The following is a 14,093-nucleotide window of genomic DNA, read 5'->3' as shown; positions in this document are numbered from 1 at the left end:
CTTTGCTTGCCAGACGGTCACAAAAGGGGATCACATGACCCTGGGACACTGCAACCGTCATAAGTATGAACCAGTTGTCCAGAATATAAGTCACATGACCATGGAGATGCGGCAATGGTCGTAAGTATGAAAAATGATCATAAGTCGCTTATTTCAGTGCCCTTGTAACTTTAAACGGTCACTAAATGAACTGTTGTAAGTTAAGGACTATCTTTAGCTAGATGTTCATGGAGATTCTCAGTCATGCAGGTCATGGTTGTCCCAGAGGTGCTTTTTCAAAAGGGAATTGGACTTTCTTTGTTTTTCCTTGAAGGTGTTGTGCTTCCCATCCAAGAAGCTTCTTCAGTTCTTCAGTATCTAGAAGTACTTTCAATTCATTTACTCATCCAGTTTTTAAACTGTGTTTGAAAAGATGCAGAAAAGCAACAATGAGAAGGATGTAGACAATTTATACAAGAAGAGGCAGAAGCAGTTGGATTTCCTATTTTAGGTTAGCAAGAAAAAAAGCAACTAAGGCAGAGAATACCTTGGATATTAAAAAAAAAAACATAGTTTGTACGGAAAGTGTGGGCAAGATTTTCTCTTCGCATAATAAAAAATATAGTCTTGAAATTAAGTGAGTCAGTAAGGAAGTGTTCTGCCCTAGCTACGGACGCCAAAGAACACAGCACACACAAAGTCCGTTCAAACCTTAGTTTACTGAATAAACCAGTCTTTTACAACAATGGCTGTTAATTAATTGCATTAACAGCCACCAAGAATTCAAAGAATAATAACTGAAAGCTTACTATGGTTGGCAGAATGCCCAGAAGCAATTTGCAGGAAGCTGATAAGATAAGCAAGACAAGACACAAAGGTATGTGAACTAAGTTGTTCCCTGCAAATTGCTTCAGTCAGTGTTCCTCCTTAAATAGGCTAAGGGAGTGGCCAATTAGCCCCAAGCCTTACTCTCAAGAAGACCTCCTCCTGAGGAGCCACTCCTGCCTTTTGGCAGCTCTGCATGCCCATGAAGAGCTCCTCCTCTTCATCCTCTTCACTTAAGGGAGCTTCTGGAGGTTCTGAAGGCCCTGGCTGAATCCCCGCCTCTGGCACCACATCTTCTCCAGCCTCCTCATTGTCTGACTTGAGTGCCAGCTGCACAGGCTGCTGATGCAGCACCACACCAGCCTCCTCGCTGTCTGAATCATCTACTAGCTGCACAGGCTGCATACGGGCCACAACAGGAAGTATTTGCCACAAGAACTATTAGTGGCCACACTGCCTCTTCTTTGTGGGTGGTTCATGTGTATTTAAGTTCATAGTTATGCCTGGCAACATCTGGACAAATCCATGCAGGATTTTTGACCAACATTTTTTTCGGTAAAATAGTCTTCCACTACCAATAGTCCTCAACTTACAACGGTTCATTTAGTGACTGTTCTAAGTTGCAATAGCACTGAAAAAAGTGACTTTGTTAAGGTAATGATGATTTTATAGCTGACCAGCTGCTGTAAGGCTGTAAACCGTAAACCGTTAACTGTAAATAACTGAGGATGAGTCAGCAGGGTTATTGCCCCTTTAAGAAGCTGTCCATATAAGGGAGGCCATTAGAGGGCGTCTCTCTCTCTCTCGCTCCTTGTGTATCTCCTCGCTGTGTTCTATCTGCATTGTAGTTCTCCATTTAGAGTTGAAGATTGATTGCTTGCCTGGTATGTGCGTACCATGTGTATGTTTGTATATAGAAGTCTTACTGTTTGTAAGACAAACCTCTGTGTCCTGAATTTTGCTCCTGGGTTGTCTCAAAATAGTAGTCACACTGTACACATTCTGACAGACTTACGACTGCTTTTCACACTTTTGACCTTTGCAGCACCCCTGTGGTTCACAGTGACCACAATTCAGACGCTTGGCAAGTGACTCATATTTATGGCGGTTGCAGTTTTCCAGGGTGCTGTTGTAACTTTTGAATGGTTACTAAACAAATGTTAGTAATTTAAGGACTACCTGTAATGCGCAGAGTATTTCTTCTGCACTGGGGATTCTTGTGACCTTTTTCCCCCCCTAAATTCTTTTTCAAGAAATTCAGCAGTGGCAGAAAAGCTTCCTTGAATTACAGTTTGTCTTTAGCGTGCAGCTGTTGCAGTGGTGGGTTGCCCCTGGTTCAGACCGGTTCGCAAGAACCGGTAGTAAAACTGGCAGAGGACCCGCCCACTGCCCCAGATGTTGTCAATGGTGATCTGTGCATGCGCAGAAGCTTCTGCGCATGTGCAGAAGCAAGGCGCACACGCGATTCCATTCCGAACCGGTAGTAAAGGTAAGTAGAACCCACCCCTGAGCTGTTGGGGTATTCCATACCATCAGAGACACATTTCTGACCTAAGATATTTGTTTCTACTGGCTTAGAAAGTGACACTGTTTTTTTGTAAAAATAATTTTTATTAAACAGGTTTTTTTTTGGGAAAACAAAAAAGAATCTTTTACAATTTTCTTCTTTTCAACAATATCGCATCGGTAAACATTTTCTTACCTATCCATTTTTTCTCTCTTATTTCAATTTATCCTTTACACATATAATTCTGATATTGATTTATTTACATATATATATATAGATAACATTGTACACAATTTCGTACCTACGATCTGCATCTGTTCTGTTTCCTCTTGTTTGTTACTGCATTTCTGCTCCTATATCTTCTTCATTTACTCTTTCCTTGCCTTTTATCCCTCTCCTCTAACCATTCATACCATTTCTCCCTCACTATATAATATTCTGTTTCCTCTTTTTCGTGTATTTCGTGTATTTGTAAGTTTGTCCATTTCTGCACACTCCAAAACTTTTCTAATCAGATTATCTTCCGTTGTGCGTATATTGTTCTTGCTGCTGTTATAATATGTATAATTAAATATTTTATTTTTTTTCCCGTAAGTCCCTGGGAGTATTCCTAATAAAAATATTTCTGGCTTCATCTCTATATGCTGTGTGGTTATCTCTTCTAATTGTATTCTAATTTTACTCCAATGTTGTTTTGCTTTGGGGCACGTCCACCACATGTGGTAGTATGTTCCCTGATGTTGTTTACATTTCCAGCACGTTGATGAGGTGTTGGGGAACATTTTAGCCAGCCTTGCTGGTGGAAGATGCCACCTATAGAACATTTTGTTCATATTGTCTTTATAGGTTACAGAAAGTGATACTGTTTTGTTGGTATATTTTTCAGTGGAATAATGACACCAGGACTGAATGCAATTCTGGGACCAACAGGCAGTGGCAAATCTTCGTAAGTTTTACAGGACAAATGTGGTTTTTTTATATGTGTGCTTGTGTCAGAAGCTGTGGGACTTCTAGATTGAAAAGATTAGCTGGTGAGAACATCATTGCCCAGGGGACGCTCAGTTGGGAGGCTCCTTTCATGTCCCCAGCAGCAGCTGGAGCAGTGATGGTGAATCAGTCATGTGGAAATGTCACACACGTGCGCTTGTCAGGGCCACGCTCCAGAAAAGCTGAACTTCTGGGTTCTAGTGTGCATGCGTGCCCAACAATCAGCTGGCTGGCGTTCAGTCGCAGGCCAGTTTTCGGCACTGCCACGTGCCTGAAGGGATCACTCTCCAGAAAAGCCGAATTTCCAGGTTCTGGCATGCATGCGTACCTGACAATTAGCTGGCCAGTGCGCATGCGCACATCAGTTTACGGCACTGCTGCATGCATGAATGACAACTGATCGTCGCACATGCATGCACGCCAGAAACCTGGAAGACAAACAGGCAAGGCTGCATGTGCCGGGCGACATGGCTTCGCCTGCCATTTTAGGCACACGTGCCATAGGTTTGCCATCACGGAGCTGGAGCAAAGGATGGGTGCTTACACCTTTCCCCCCCCCCAAGGCAGCACTCGGGCCTCGAGCACGTGCTTGCTAACCTCCAACCCAGCCTCCTAACCACAAGAGCTACCATCTTACACGTGGTTTTCTGTAATCCTTTGCTAACAAAGTAACAGAAATTACTTTGATGCCAATCATAATTTGATAGTTTGATGATGTCCTACTTCCTTTGAAATATTAATTACCTCCAATCTTGCAACATGAGATCAGATCATAACCGTGGTGAGGATGGTGTAATCCTGGCTGAGGAATTCTGGGAGTTGAAATCTTAAAGTTGCCAAGGTTGAGAAACACTGGTTTACATGCTTTAATAGCAACTGCTGCAAAATTAGGCTGGGAGAGATGAGCCAGATGGGTTTTGATGATCTCTGCCAAACTCTCTGTCTCTCTATCTAACCTTTCTATTGCATTTCATTGAGGGTTTCCCCATAGTTGCAGATTTTATATATATATAACCAAAACCATACAAATGTTTAATTGCAGTTGTGTACTTTTTCGTTTAGCAAAATGTGGCAATCACCATGCAATCCTGATTTCTCTTTTAGATTACTGGATATTTTAGCAGCACGGAAAGATCCCCGTGGCTTAACTGGAGATGTTTTCATCAACGGTGCCCCCCAGCCTGCCAATTTTAAATGCATCTCTGGCTATGTAGTACAGGTAAATTGATTATCCCTTTACCCCTCCACCCCACCTTATTGTTCATCAAATACAGTGAAAAATCAAAATGGTTACATGTACACTTCTTTTATGCAAAAAAAAAAATCTAGATATGTATAAAGTAGACTATGCTTTCTCTTCTTCTTTTGGTACTACAAGAATCTGGGGGCAAAAATTGCATGTGTTCCTTGAAATCTGATAGAGGATCAGGTTTTCAGCTGCTGATGCTGTTGAATGCTAAATTGGTCAATAAGAAATCTCCTCTCATTTGTGACCCAGGGGTGGGTTGCTGGGGGTTCGCAGGGGTTCAGGAGAACCTCTAGTTAAGATTCTGTGCAGTTTGGAGAACCCCCAAATCCCACTCCTGGCTGGCCCCACCCACCCTGCCCTGCCCATCTCAGGAGTCCCCACACGGCCTGTTTTGGATGCAGATAAGTGCAAGGCACATGCGGAGGCTTGAGGAGGGTGAAAAATGGGCCTACCGGAAGTTCCGGAAGGCTGGAAACGGGCCTGTTTCTGGCCTCCAGATGGTTTCCGGAGCCTGGGGAGGCCATTTTTGCCCTCCCGGAAGCTCGAGGAAAGCCTCCGGAACTCCGGGGAGGGCAAAAACACCCCCCTGCCATGGTGCAGGAGGCTGACTAGGCCATGCCCACCATGGCCATGTCCACCCAGCAACCGAGCAGAGAACCCCTTGCTAAAATTTTTGAAACCCACCTCTGTTGTGACCTTATTATAGAGGGGCATGCCAACTTTTTTTTTTTTTTTAAATTTGATTTATATGCCGCCCTTCTCCGGAGACTCAGGGCGGCTTACAATGTGCTAAGCAATAGCCTTCATTCTTTTGTATATTTATACAAAGTCAGCTTATTGCCCCCACAACTGGGTCCTCAATTTACCTACCTTAGAAAGGATAGAAGGCTCAGTCAACCTTGAGCCTTGGCGAGATTCGAACCTGCAGTAATTGCAGGCATCTGGTCTTAATAACCAGCTTAATAACAGGGTGCCTTAGACCACTGTACTACCAAGGCTCAACTTGGCAAGCATTACCAAGACATGGCTGGGCTTGAAAGCAGGAGGTTCTGAACTGTACCTGGTAGGATTTGGGGGTATGGCATCTCTCAGATCTGCAGGTCATGGGAGGGGAGTCAAACAGTTGTCATCCGGGACTATCTGTTGGCCTTCAGAGGTGCTGCTCCACAAGTTGCCAGTTGTGAGATCCTGTTTCACATGACATAGGCTTGTGGGATCAGTTGGGATTGTTGCTACTGTATGAGTCTCCCTGCTGCATCGCAACCTCCAGGCTACGAGTTGGCTATGAGTTCACCAGGCTTATGGTATGTGAAGGCTTCAATTTGCTGCCCTGGGATCAGTAGTGGGATTCAAATAATTTAACAACCGATTCACCCAGGGTCAAGTTGGCCATCGTGGGAGACATGGCCCATCCCTATCCTCCAGCTCTGCTGCACATATGGGATAAACCTCCCGTGATGGCCAACCTGACCCTGGGCAAACCGGTTGTTAAATTACCTCCCCTCCCCACTATCAAAGTGGATCCTGGGTGCTGCGCTGCATTGGAGAAATGGGAAACCCAGTGGCCGGCATGAGGGAAGGAGGAGGAACAGGGAGAAGAAAGAGGGAAAGCGGCCTTCTCCTTCCCTCGTGCCATCTGCCCCATTGCCCATTTCTCCATTGCAGTGCAGCGCACCACCCAGGATCCACTTTGATTGCGAGGGGAGGGAGTACTTAACAACCAGTTCACCCGAACTGGTGCAAACCGGCTGAATCCCACCACTGCCTGGGACTGGCCTTGGAAGCAGCTCAGGAGTTCATGGCCATCACCGATTGCATCAGAAGTTGATGCCCACCATATTTTGGTTGAGCCCTGGCAGGAGCCAGATGGGGATAATGGTGACTTTCAATACCATTAACCATGGTTTTCTTTTGGGTTTGTTTTGGGTGCTGGGAATGGGGGCCCACAATTTTAGGCTGGTTCACCTCCTTCCTCTGGACCAGTCTCCATTGGTGTGGTCAGTGCTGTATCTGCTCTTTTTAAATATCTAAATGAAGCCAATGGGTGGAATCATCACAGGATGAGGTATCATCAGTATTCTGATAATATTCAGGTATAAATATCCATCCTGGGGGAAGTAAGTCATGCTGTAGATGCCCTTTTGTGATGCTTGGAGGTTTTGGGGGGGAGGTTTCTGGATGGGGAACAACAAGTTTCAACTGAATCATGGTAAGTGGCTGTGAGTAGGAGGCTCCTCTGTATCTAGGAGCACCGTCCTCCAAGACGCTGGTGAACTCCACAGCAAATCCCAAGATGGCTTCCAACAGCTCAGACAAGGAAGTCTGTAGGTACCAGTTACATTGTGTGTTTTTATTTGTAAAGCACCCAGAGTCACTCAGGTGAAATGAGCGGTGTAGAATTTTGACAAATAAATACATAATTAATTTCTGGTTTGAAGCAAATAAATGGAAATAAGCTAAATGTTTCCTCTGTATTTCCAGGATGATGTTGTGATGGGGACTTTGACTGTGAGGGAAAACTTCCAGTTCTCTGCTGCACTCAGACTACCAAAAACAGTAAAAACTCATGAAAAAGAGGAGAGAATCAACCAGATCATCAAGGAGCTGGGATTGACAAAAGTGGCAGATTCAAAGGTAATGAAATTAAATCTCCCAGAGGACTGAGTTCCATAAAGGGAGGGCTAGAAATGGACTAGCTTTCCCTTATGTGATGATGGTAAGTGATACTTTTGCCAGAATTTCAGAGCTGATAATTCAGGGGAATTCCTGAATAATAAGACAGATGAAATATTCAAGCCAGATCCATTAGATCAGTGGCCCCCAACCTTTGGGGCACTAGGGACTGGTTCCATGGAGAGAGGTTTTTCACGGACTGGAGGGAGCATGGTTTCGTGTGCTGCCTGCATCCTGTGGATGGGGCTTCACTTGTTTGCATGGCCCGGTTTCTGGCATGATGTGGCCCAGTGCTGGTCCACAGGGGCCAGGAGTTGGGGACCCCTGCATTAGATAGAACTGCCTTGCCTAACCTCATGCCCTAACATTATCATGGCAGCCAGAATGACATAAAAACTCTCTGGAGGGCACCAAGGCTTGGAGAGGGTGTTATAATGTCAATTGATATCTTTTCATTTGGTGACCTATTACTTAGGAATATTTGTCAGCAATATATCTTGATTTTCTAGATACCCTATATTCAGAACTTTGCCTACAACATACATATACACACATATAGAAGATCTGTCTTCAATTATTTATATTTGGATCTGGTTCTATCTCTGTATATCTAGCTATACAGTAGTGTCCAAAATTGTGGGAACCTTTTGGGAAAAATGTATTTTCTAAAACTAGCTAATAACACCACTTTTTTTTTGGAGTAGTATCACCAAATTATATATCAATGGAAACATAATTTAATCAAGAATGTAATGCAATAACTTTTATGAAGGATTTGCTATTAGAATAGCAGTTACAGTATAAAGAATAAAAGTGAAACACATAGAAAAAATGAGATATACAAAAATCATCACCATAGAAACAATGAGATACACAAATATTATTACCATGTCAGTTAATATTTAGTTGGGTAACCTTTAGCATGAATTACGACCTTACAATGTCTTCCCATGGATTGAACACTTCAAGTCTTTTAGTTCTGCACATTCTGTTATCATGTGAAACCAAGATTGAATGATTGCTTCTATTAACTGGGTTTTATTGCTGGGTCGCTTCTGACTAACAAGTTTCTTTAGTCGGCTCCATAGATTTTCGATTGGGTTAAGGTCTGGGCTATTCCCAGGCCATTCCAGCAGTGAAATATGATTATCTTGAAACTTTAAAAAAAAAAAAAGTGGTGTTATTAGCTATCAAACCTCAAAAATACACTTTTCCCAAAAGGTTTCCACAATTTTGGCCACTACTGTGCTTATTCCAAAGTCTATACCTTATTAAGATATATACCTATATCTTATACTCCCCAGGACATGGGGAATATTCCTCCTTTCATTTCTTTGAAGTCAAATGCAATTTGGCTGTGCTTTGTGGCATTAATAGTGAGACCTATGATATGATCTATAACACTTCTGCGTAGCTTAACTACAACACAGTATCAACCTTTGGTAGAAGTGAAGAACAGGAAGACTTATGTGCTACCAGATTGTTACATTAAATAAAAGTTAAAGATGGAGAATACAATATTCTGGCTACTAAACTATCAGACTGAGAGAAACTGGTCTTAATGAAATGAAATGAAAGTAATGTATTATTAGCTTTCTGATTAACCATACTGAAGTAAATATGAACCAGGTTAAATGGAGATGAAGTACAGAGAGTGAATACTTAAACCAGATATTGCTATGTGTTCTGTCCCCACACCTCACATAGGCAGACACACGAGCAAAAGACGTCTACCAGTAATTTATTTTTACAAGCTGACCTGAATCCTTTGGCAGATAAAAGTTCTGGCAGCTACTTTCCGAATGCCTGCCAAGTTTCTTATCACCTCTAGAAACAGGAGTCAGCGTATCTGTAGTCCGTTGCTGGGGCAACCAAGAGTTCACAAGGCACAAAAGAATAGTCAGAAGTCATTCACAAAGTCCAAGCCTTAATTCCGAAAGATATCCCATCCGAAGCTCACAATATGCAGTTTTTGTCCGTCACAGAGCCTGCAGAGCAACCCCACCCACTTTTATCCCCTGTGGGGTATGGCTCAGTGACTCAACAATCTCTGCCCCTTCCACACCTCTTCCTTTGCTGCGCACGCCTCTCCCTCCGACGCTGCCTGGGATCAATCCAAGATTGATCTTCGTCACTCCCTATTAGTGGGTGCCCCGACATGCCTTCCTCCTGGCCTTCAGCTGGAACCTGAGGCGTTGCCAGAAAGGAGGGTCCTGGAGAGGGAGGCCTTGTCAGTTCCTCCCCATCACTTTCAGAGTCATCTTCCTCCATGAGGACAGGCTCAGGAACCGGAGTCACAATACTATGGCTTGTTCTTATCAACACTGAATTAGGGTGTTTTTTTAAAAATCTGATTTATATGCCGCCCTTCTCCGGAGACTCAGGGCGGCTTACAATGCGCTAAGCAATAGCCTTCATACTTTTGTATATTTATACAAAGTCAGCTTATTGCCCCCACAACTGGGTCCTCAATTTACCTACCTTAGAAAGGATGGAAGGCTGAGTCAACCTTGAGCCTGCGAGATTCGAACCTTCAGTAATTGCAGGCAGCTGGTCTTAATAACAGGGTGCTTTAGACCACTGTACTACCAAGGCTTCAGCAAAGGGTGCCCCAAAGTAATACTGTATTAACATTGTGCCTGTGCTAATGTACCACTGCTAAGGAATACATATTCCAATTGGAAGGGTCCTTGGTACTCTTTGAGCTTGGTTGTTTTCTGGTAGACATTTCGTTAGCCAAACTAGGTTACATTATCATCATGATGTTATGAAATGTCTTTAAGAAAACAACCAAGCTCAGAGAGTACCATGGGCCCTTCATTTCAACCCTGAGCCACAAATATTCTCCTTTATATTGTTTTAAAGTCAAATTCAAATATGAGTCTTGTATTGTTGGGTGCTAAATAATCTCTGCCTGAAAATGTTTTCAAGAAGACAGTATCATAGGCGTTCTCGTTTTCCATTAGGTTGGAACTCAGTTCATTCGTGGTATATCGGGAGGAGAAAGGAAAAGGACCAATATTGGAATGGAGCTCATTACCGACCCGGCCATTTTGTTCTTAGACGAGCCAACCACTGGTCTTGATGCCAGCACTGCCAATGCCGTTTTGCTGCTCTTGAAAAGGTAATTGCCAGATGAAGTGCTCCATGCAGAAACTACACAGACAATAACTCGAGGTTTTCAAAAACAGACTGGACAACCATTTGGCTGTGATGTAGAAGACTCCTGCCTTGAGCAGAAAGGTTGGACTCAGTGGTGGGATTCAAAGAATTTAATATTTGAGCCTTGGTGGCGCAGCAGACTAAAGTGCTGTTAAATAGCACCAGCTGCCTGCAATTACTGCAAGTTCAAATCTCACCAGGCTCAAGGTTGACTCAGCCTTCCATCCTTCCGAGGTAGGTAAAATGAGGACCCGGTTTGTGGGGGCAATAAGCTGACTTTGTATAAAAAAGAACACCGCTTGGGGGGCCCCCGAAAGCCCTACTAAGCAGGTATATACGAAAGTATGAAGGCTATTGCTTAACGCATTGTAAGCCGCCCTGAGTCTCCGGAGAAGGGCGGCATATAAATCGAACCAATAAATAAATAAATAAATAAATAAATAAATAAATAAATAAATAAATAAATAAACAAATAAATAAATAAATAACCGGTTCTCTGCCCTAATGACCGGCTGGGTGGGTGTGGCCAGGGGTTATGACAAGCAGCAGCACTTGGCCTCCTGCACCCCCCTGGGAGCAAAAATGGGCTGCAGGGGGGGTGACACCCCCCGTGCCCCGTTTTCAGCCAAGTAGGCCTCCCTGCAGCCTCCTGGGAGCAAGAATGGGGCGTGTGGGGACTCCTGGAAGGGGCGGGGCGGGGCAGGGCAGGGCAGGGCGAGGCCAGCCAGCAATTTAACAACTGGTTTGCCCGAACTGGCCTGAACCAGATTATTATTATTTATTATTTTATTAAATTTCTATACCTCCCTTCTCCCGAAGGACTCAGGGCGGTGAACAGCCAAAAGATAAAACACAGAGATACAAAATTTAAAATAGATTAAAACAGATTAAACAATTTGGCTAAATTTTAAAATATCCCATAATTAAACAAATTAAAATTAGTGTTTAAAATTTAAATTTTAAAATTTTAAAAGGGAGAAGATTTAGGCCAGGCCAGCTTGATGAAATAAAAATGTTTTAAGCGCGCAACGGAAGGTGCGCAGATCCAGGATCCTCCGTATCTCCGGGGTGAGCTTGTTCCAGATCGTAGGTGTCCCCACAGAGAAGGCTCTCCCCCTAGGGGCCGCCAGTCGACATTGTTTGGCCGACGGCACCCGGAGGAGCCCCTCTCTATGGGAGTGTACTGGCCAGTGCGAAGCTATTGGTGGTAGCAGGCGGTCCCATAGATAACCAGGTCGTAAGCCATGGAGCGCTTTAAAGGTGGTAACCAGAACCTTGAAGCGCACTCGGAAGACCACCGGGAGCCAGTGCAGCTCGCGCAGGAGAGGTGTTACATGGGAGCTCCACGTTGCTCCCATAACCACCCGCGCGGCCACACACTGCGCCATTTGGAGCCTCCGAGTGCACCTCAATGGGAGCCCCATGTAGAGAGTGTTACAATAGTCCAGACGAGAGGTGACAAGGGCATGAGTGACCGTGTGTAGGGAGTCCCGATCTAGAAAGGGACGCAACTGGCGGATCAGGCGAACCTGATGAAAAATCCTCCCGGTCACGGCCGTCAAGTGCTCTTCTAAAGACAGCCGTGAATCCAGGAGGACACCCAAGTTGCGAGCCCTTTCTGTGGGGGCCAATGATTCGCCCCCAATAGTCAGCGATGGCACCAGCTGACTATATCGGAACGTCGGAAACCACAGCCACTCAGTCTTGGATGGGTTGAGCCTGAGCCTGTTCCTTCCCATCCAGATCCGTACGGCCTCCAGGCACCGGGACATCACTTCAAGGGCATCGTTGGGGTGGTCCGGGGTGGAGATGTACAGCTGGGTGTCGTCAGCGTACTGATGGTACTTCACCCCGAAACCACGGATGATCTCGCCCAGCGGCTTTACATAAATGTTGAACAAAAGGGGCGAGAGGACCGATCCCTGCGGCACCCCACATATGAGGGGCCTCGGGGTCGACCTCTGCCTCCCTGTCAACACAGACTGCGACCGGTCGGAGAGAAAGGAGGAGAACCACCGTAATACAGTGCCTCCCACCCCCAACTCTTCCAACCGGTGCAGCATGATACCATGGTCGATGGTATCAAAAGCCGCTGAGAGATCTAACAGGACCAAGACAGAGGAGCAACCCCTGTCCCGAGCCCTCCAGAGATCATCAACCAACGCGACCAATGCCACCATTGGTTGGACTAGATCTCCAAGGTCCACGTCAGCTCTTTGATTCCATGATTCTATAAAAGGAAATGTTGCTACAGTATTTATGCACAAAGACCACACATAGAATAAAAGAAAGCCATTTTCTACAACATCATCCCCTTGAGAGGATCAAGATATAATTCAGAAGCAGCTTTCTTAACAGCCCCACCCACTTCCTGAAAAGAAAAAAAAAAGAGAATAATAAAAAGAAAGAAACTAGTTAAAATATTGACATTTTGCACAGCCAAACAAAATGACAGATGGATAAATGGATGGATGGATGTTTTAATATGCTGACTCTGTAAACCGCTTAGAGAGGGCTGTAAAGCACTGTAAAGCGGTATATAAGTCTAAGTGCTATTGCTAATTCATTTTCCCCCAAAAAACAAAACAAAACCTAGGGTTTGAGTGATCAATATTAATTTTCAGGGTCTTTTATCTTGAGGACTTAACTTTAGTTCTTTAACATATTTCTGCTTTCTGTGCAGGATGTCCAAGCAAGGAAAAACCATTATTTTTTCCATCCATCAACCACGCTACTCCATCTTCAGACTGTTTGATAAGTTGACCTTGTTGGCTGCGGGAAGACTTTTGTATCATGGACCTGCTCAAAATGCCTTAGAATACTTCAAGACCATCGGTAAGTGTCCAGAAGGCTATTTATTGAATGTCTGAATATCACCTTTTCTTTTTCAAATAACTGATCTGGGATCTGATATAATTTGGAACCACAATGTTGATGGAGAAGTAGTTACCTCTGAGATTAATCTGCCAAAGATCCGGTATGACTCTTAGTTCAAAGTATTCTGTCCCCGTCTCACACACGCACACAAACAGTCAGCCAGGAGTTAAATAAAACTTGCAGACAATAAATTCCTTCGATAATAGGATTGGCAGCAACCCAGTAGCTGCTTGCCAAGAACTTTACTCACAGAGAACCAAAACAAATACACAAAGCCACAGAGTTGTCAAGTCCAGTCCGTATTAAATCCAAGGCAGGCAGATAATGTAGTTTCAGAGATACAATGCGACTCGCTAGTTGTTTAGTTTTGTCCGTCACAGAGCCTGAATGGCCACCACACCCCCTTTTATCCCCTGTGGGGTGTGGTCCAGTGACTCATCTTAATCTCTGGCACGACTCCTTTTCTGCTCCGTGCACTTGTCTCTCCGACACTGGCGTGGATCCAGCCAAGACTTATCTTCGTCACTGTCCGACTGCGACTGCTTGGTGATACCTGGCTCCTGGCCAATCTCTTCTCCTTTGGGAGACTCCTGAGGCATTACCAGAGAGGAGGGTCCTGGAGTGGTAGGCCTGGCCAACTCCTCTCCTTCACTTTCGGAGCCTTCTCTCTCCGATAAGATGGGTTCGGGGGCTGGAGTCACAACACAAAGCACAGGTGAAATGCTCCTGGTTCGGACCGGATCAGGTGATCCGGAACCAGTTGTGGCAGATGGTTTGGAGAACTGGTAGCAATGGCGGTGCGAGGCTCCGCCCACCCACCCGGGTGTCATTATT

General features: G+C 44.6%; 1 protein-coding gene across 2 annotated transcripts in view; it reads left to right on the top strand.

Moving 5' to 3' along the window:
- LOC117678942 (broad substrate specificity ATP-binding cassette transporter ABCG2-like) overlaps positions 1–14,093 on the top strand; it is a 43,404-nt gene that overhangs the window by 8,728 nt on the left and 20,583 nt on the right. For both annotated transcript variants that reach the window (XM_034440459.3, XM_034440460.3), the window contains exons 3-7: positions 3,198–3,257; positions 4,403–4,517; positions 7,029–7,181; positions 10,187–10,344; positions 13,066–13,217. In XM_034440459.3, the coding sequence (XP_034296350.2) occupies positions 3,198–3,257; positions 4,403–4,517; positions 7,029–7,181; positions 10,187–10,344; positions 13,066–13,217 (638 nt within the window). The remainder of the gene's footprint in view (positions 1–3,197; positions 3,258–4,402; positions 4,518–7,028; positions 7,182–10,186; positions 10,345–13,065; positions 13,218–14,093) is intronic.

Source organism: Pantherophis guttatus, chromosome 8 (assembly GCF_059756535.1).
Source record: "Pantherophis guttatus breed Tessera chromosome 8, ASM5975653v1, whole genome shotgun sequence".
Taxonomy (NCBI): Eukaryota; Metazoa; Chordata; class Lepidosauria; order Squamata; family Colubridae; genus Pantherophis; species Pantherophis guttatus.
The sequence above is the reverse complement of the archived record's forward strand: the minus strand, read 5'-3'. Positions and strand labels throughout refer to the sequence as shown.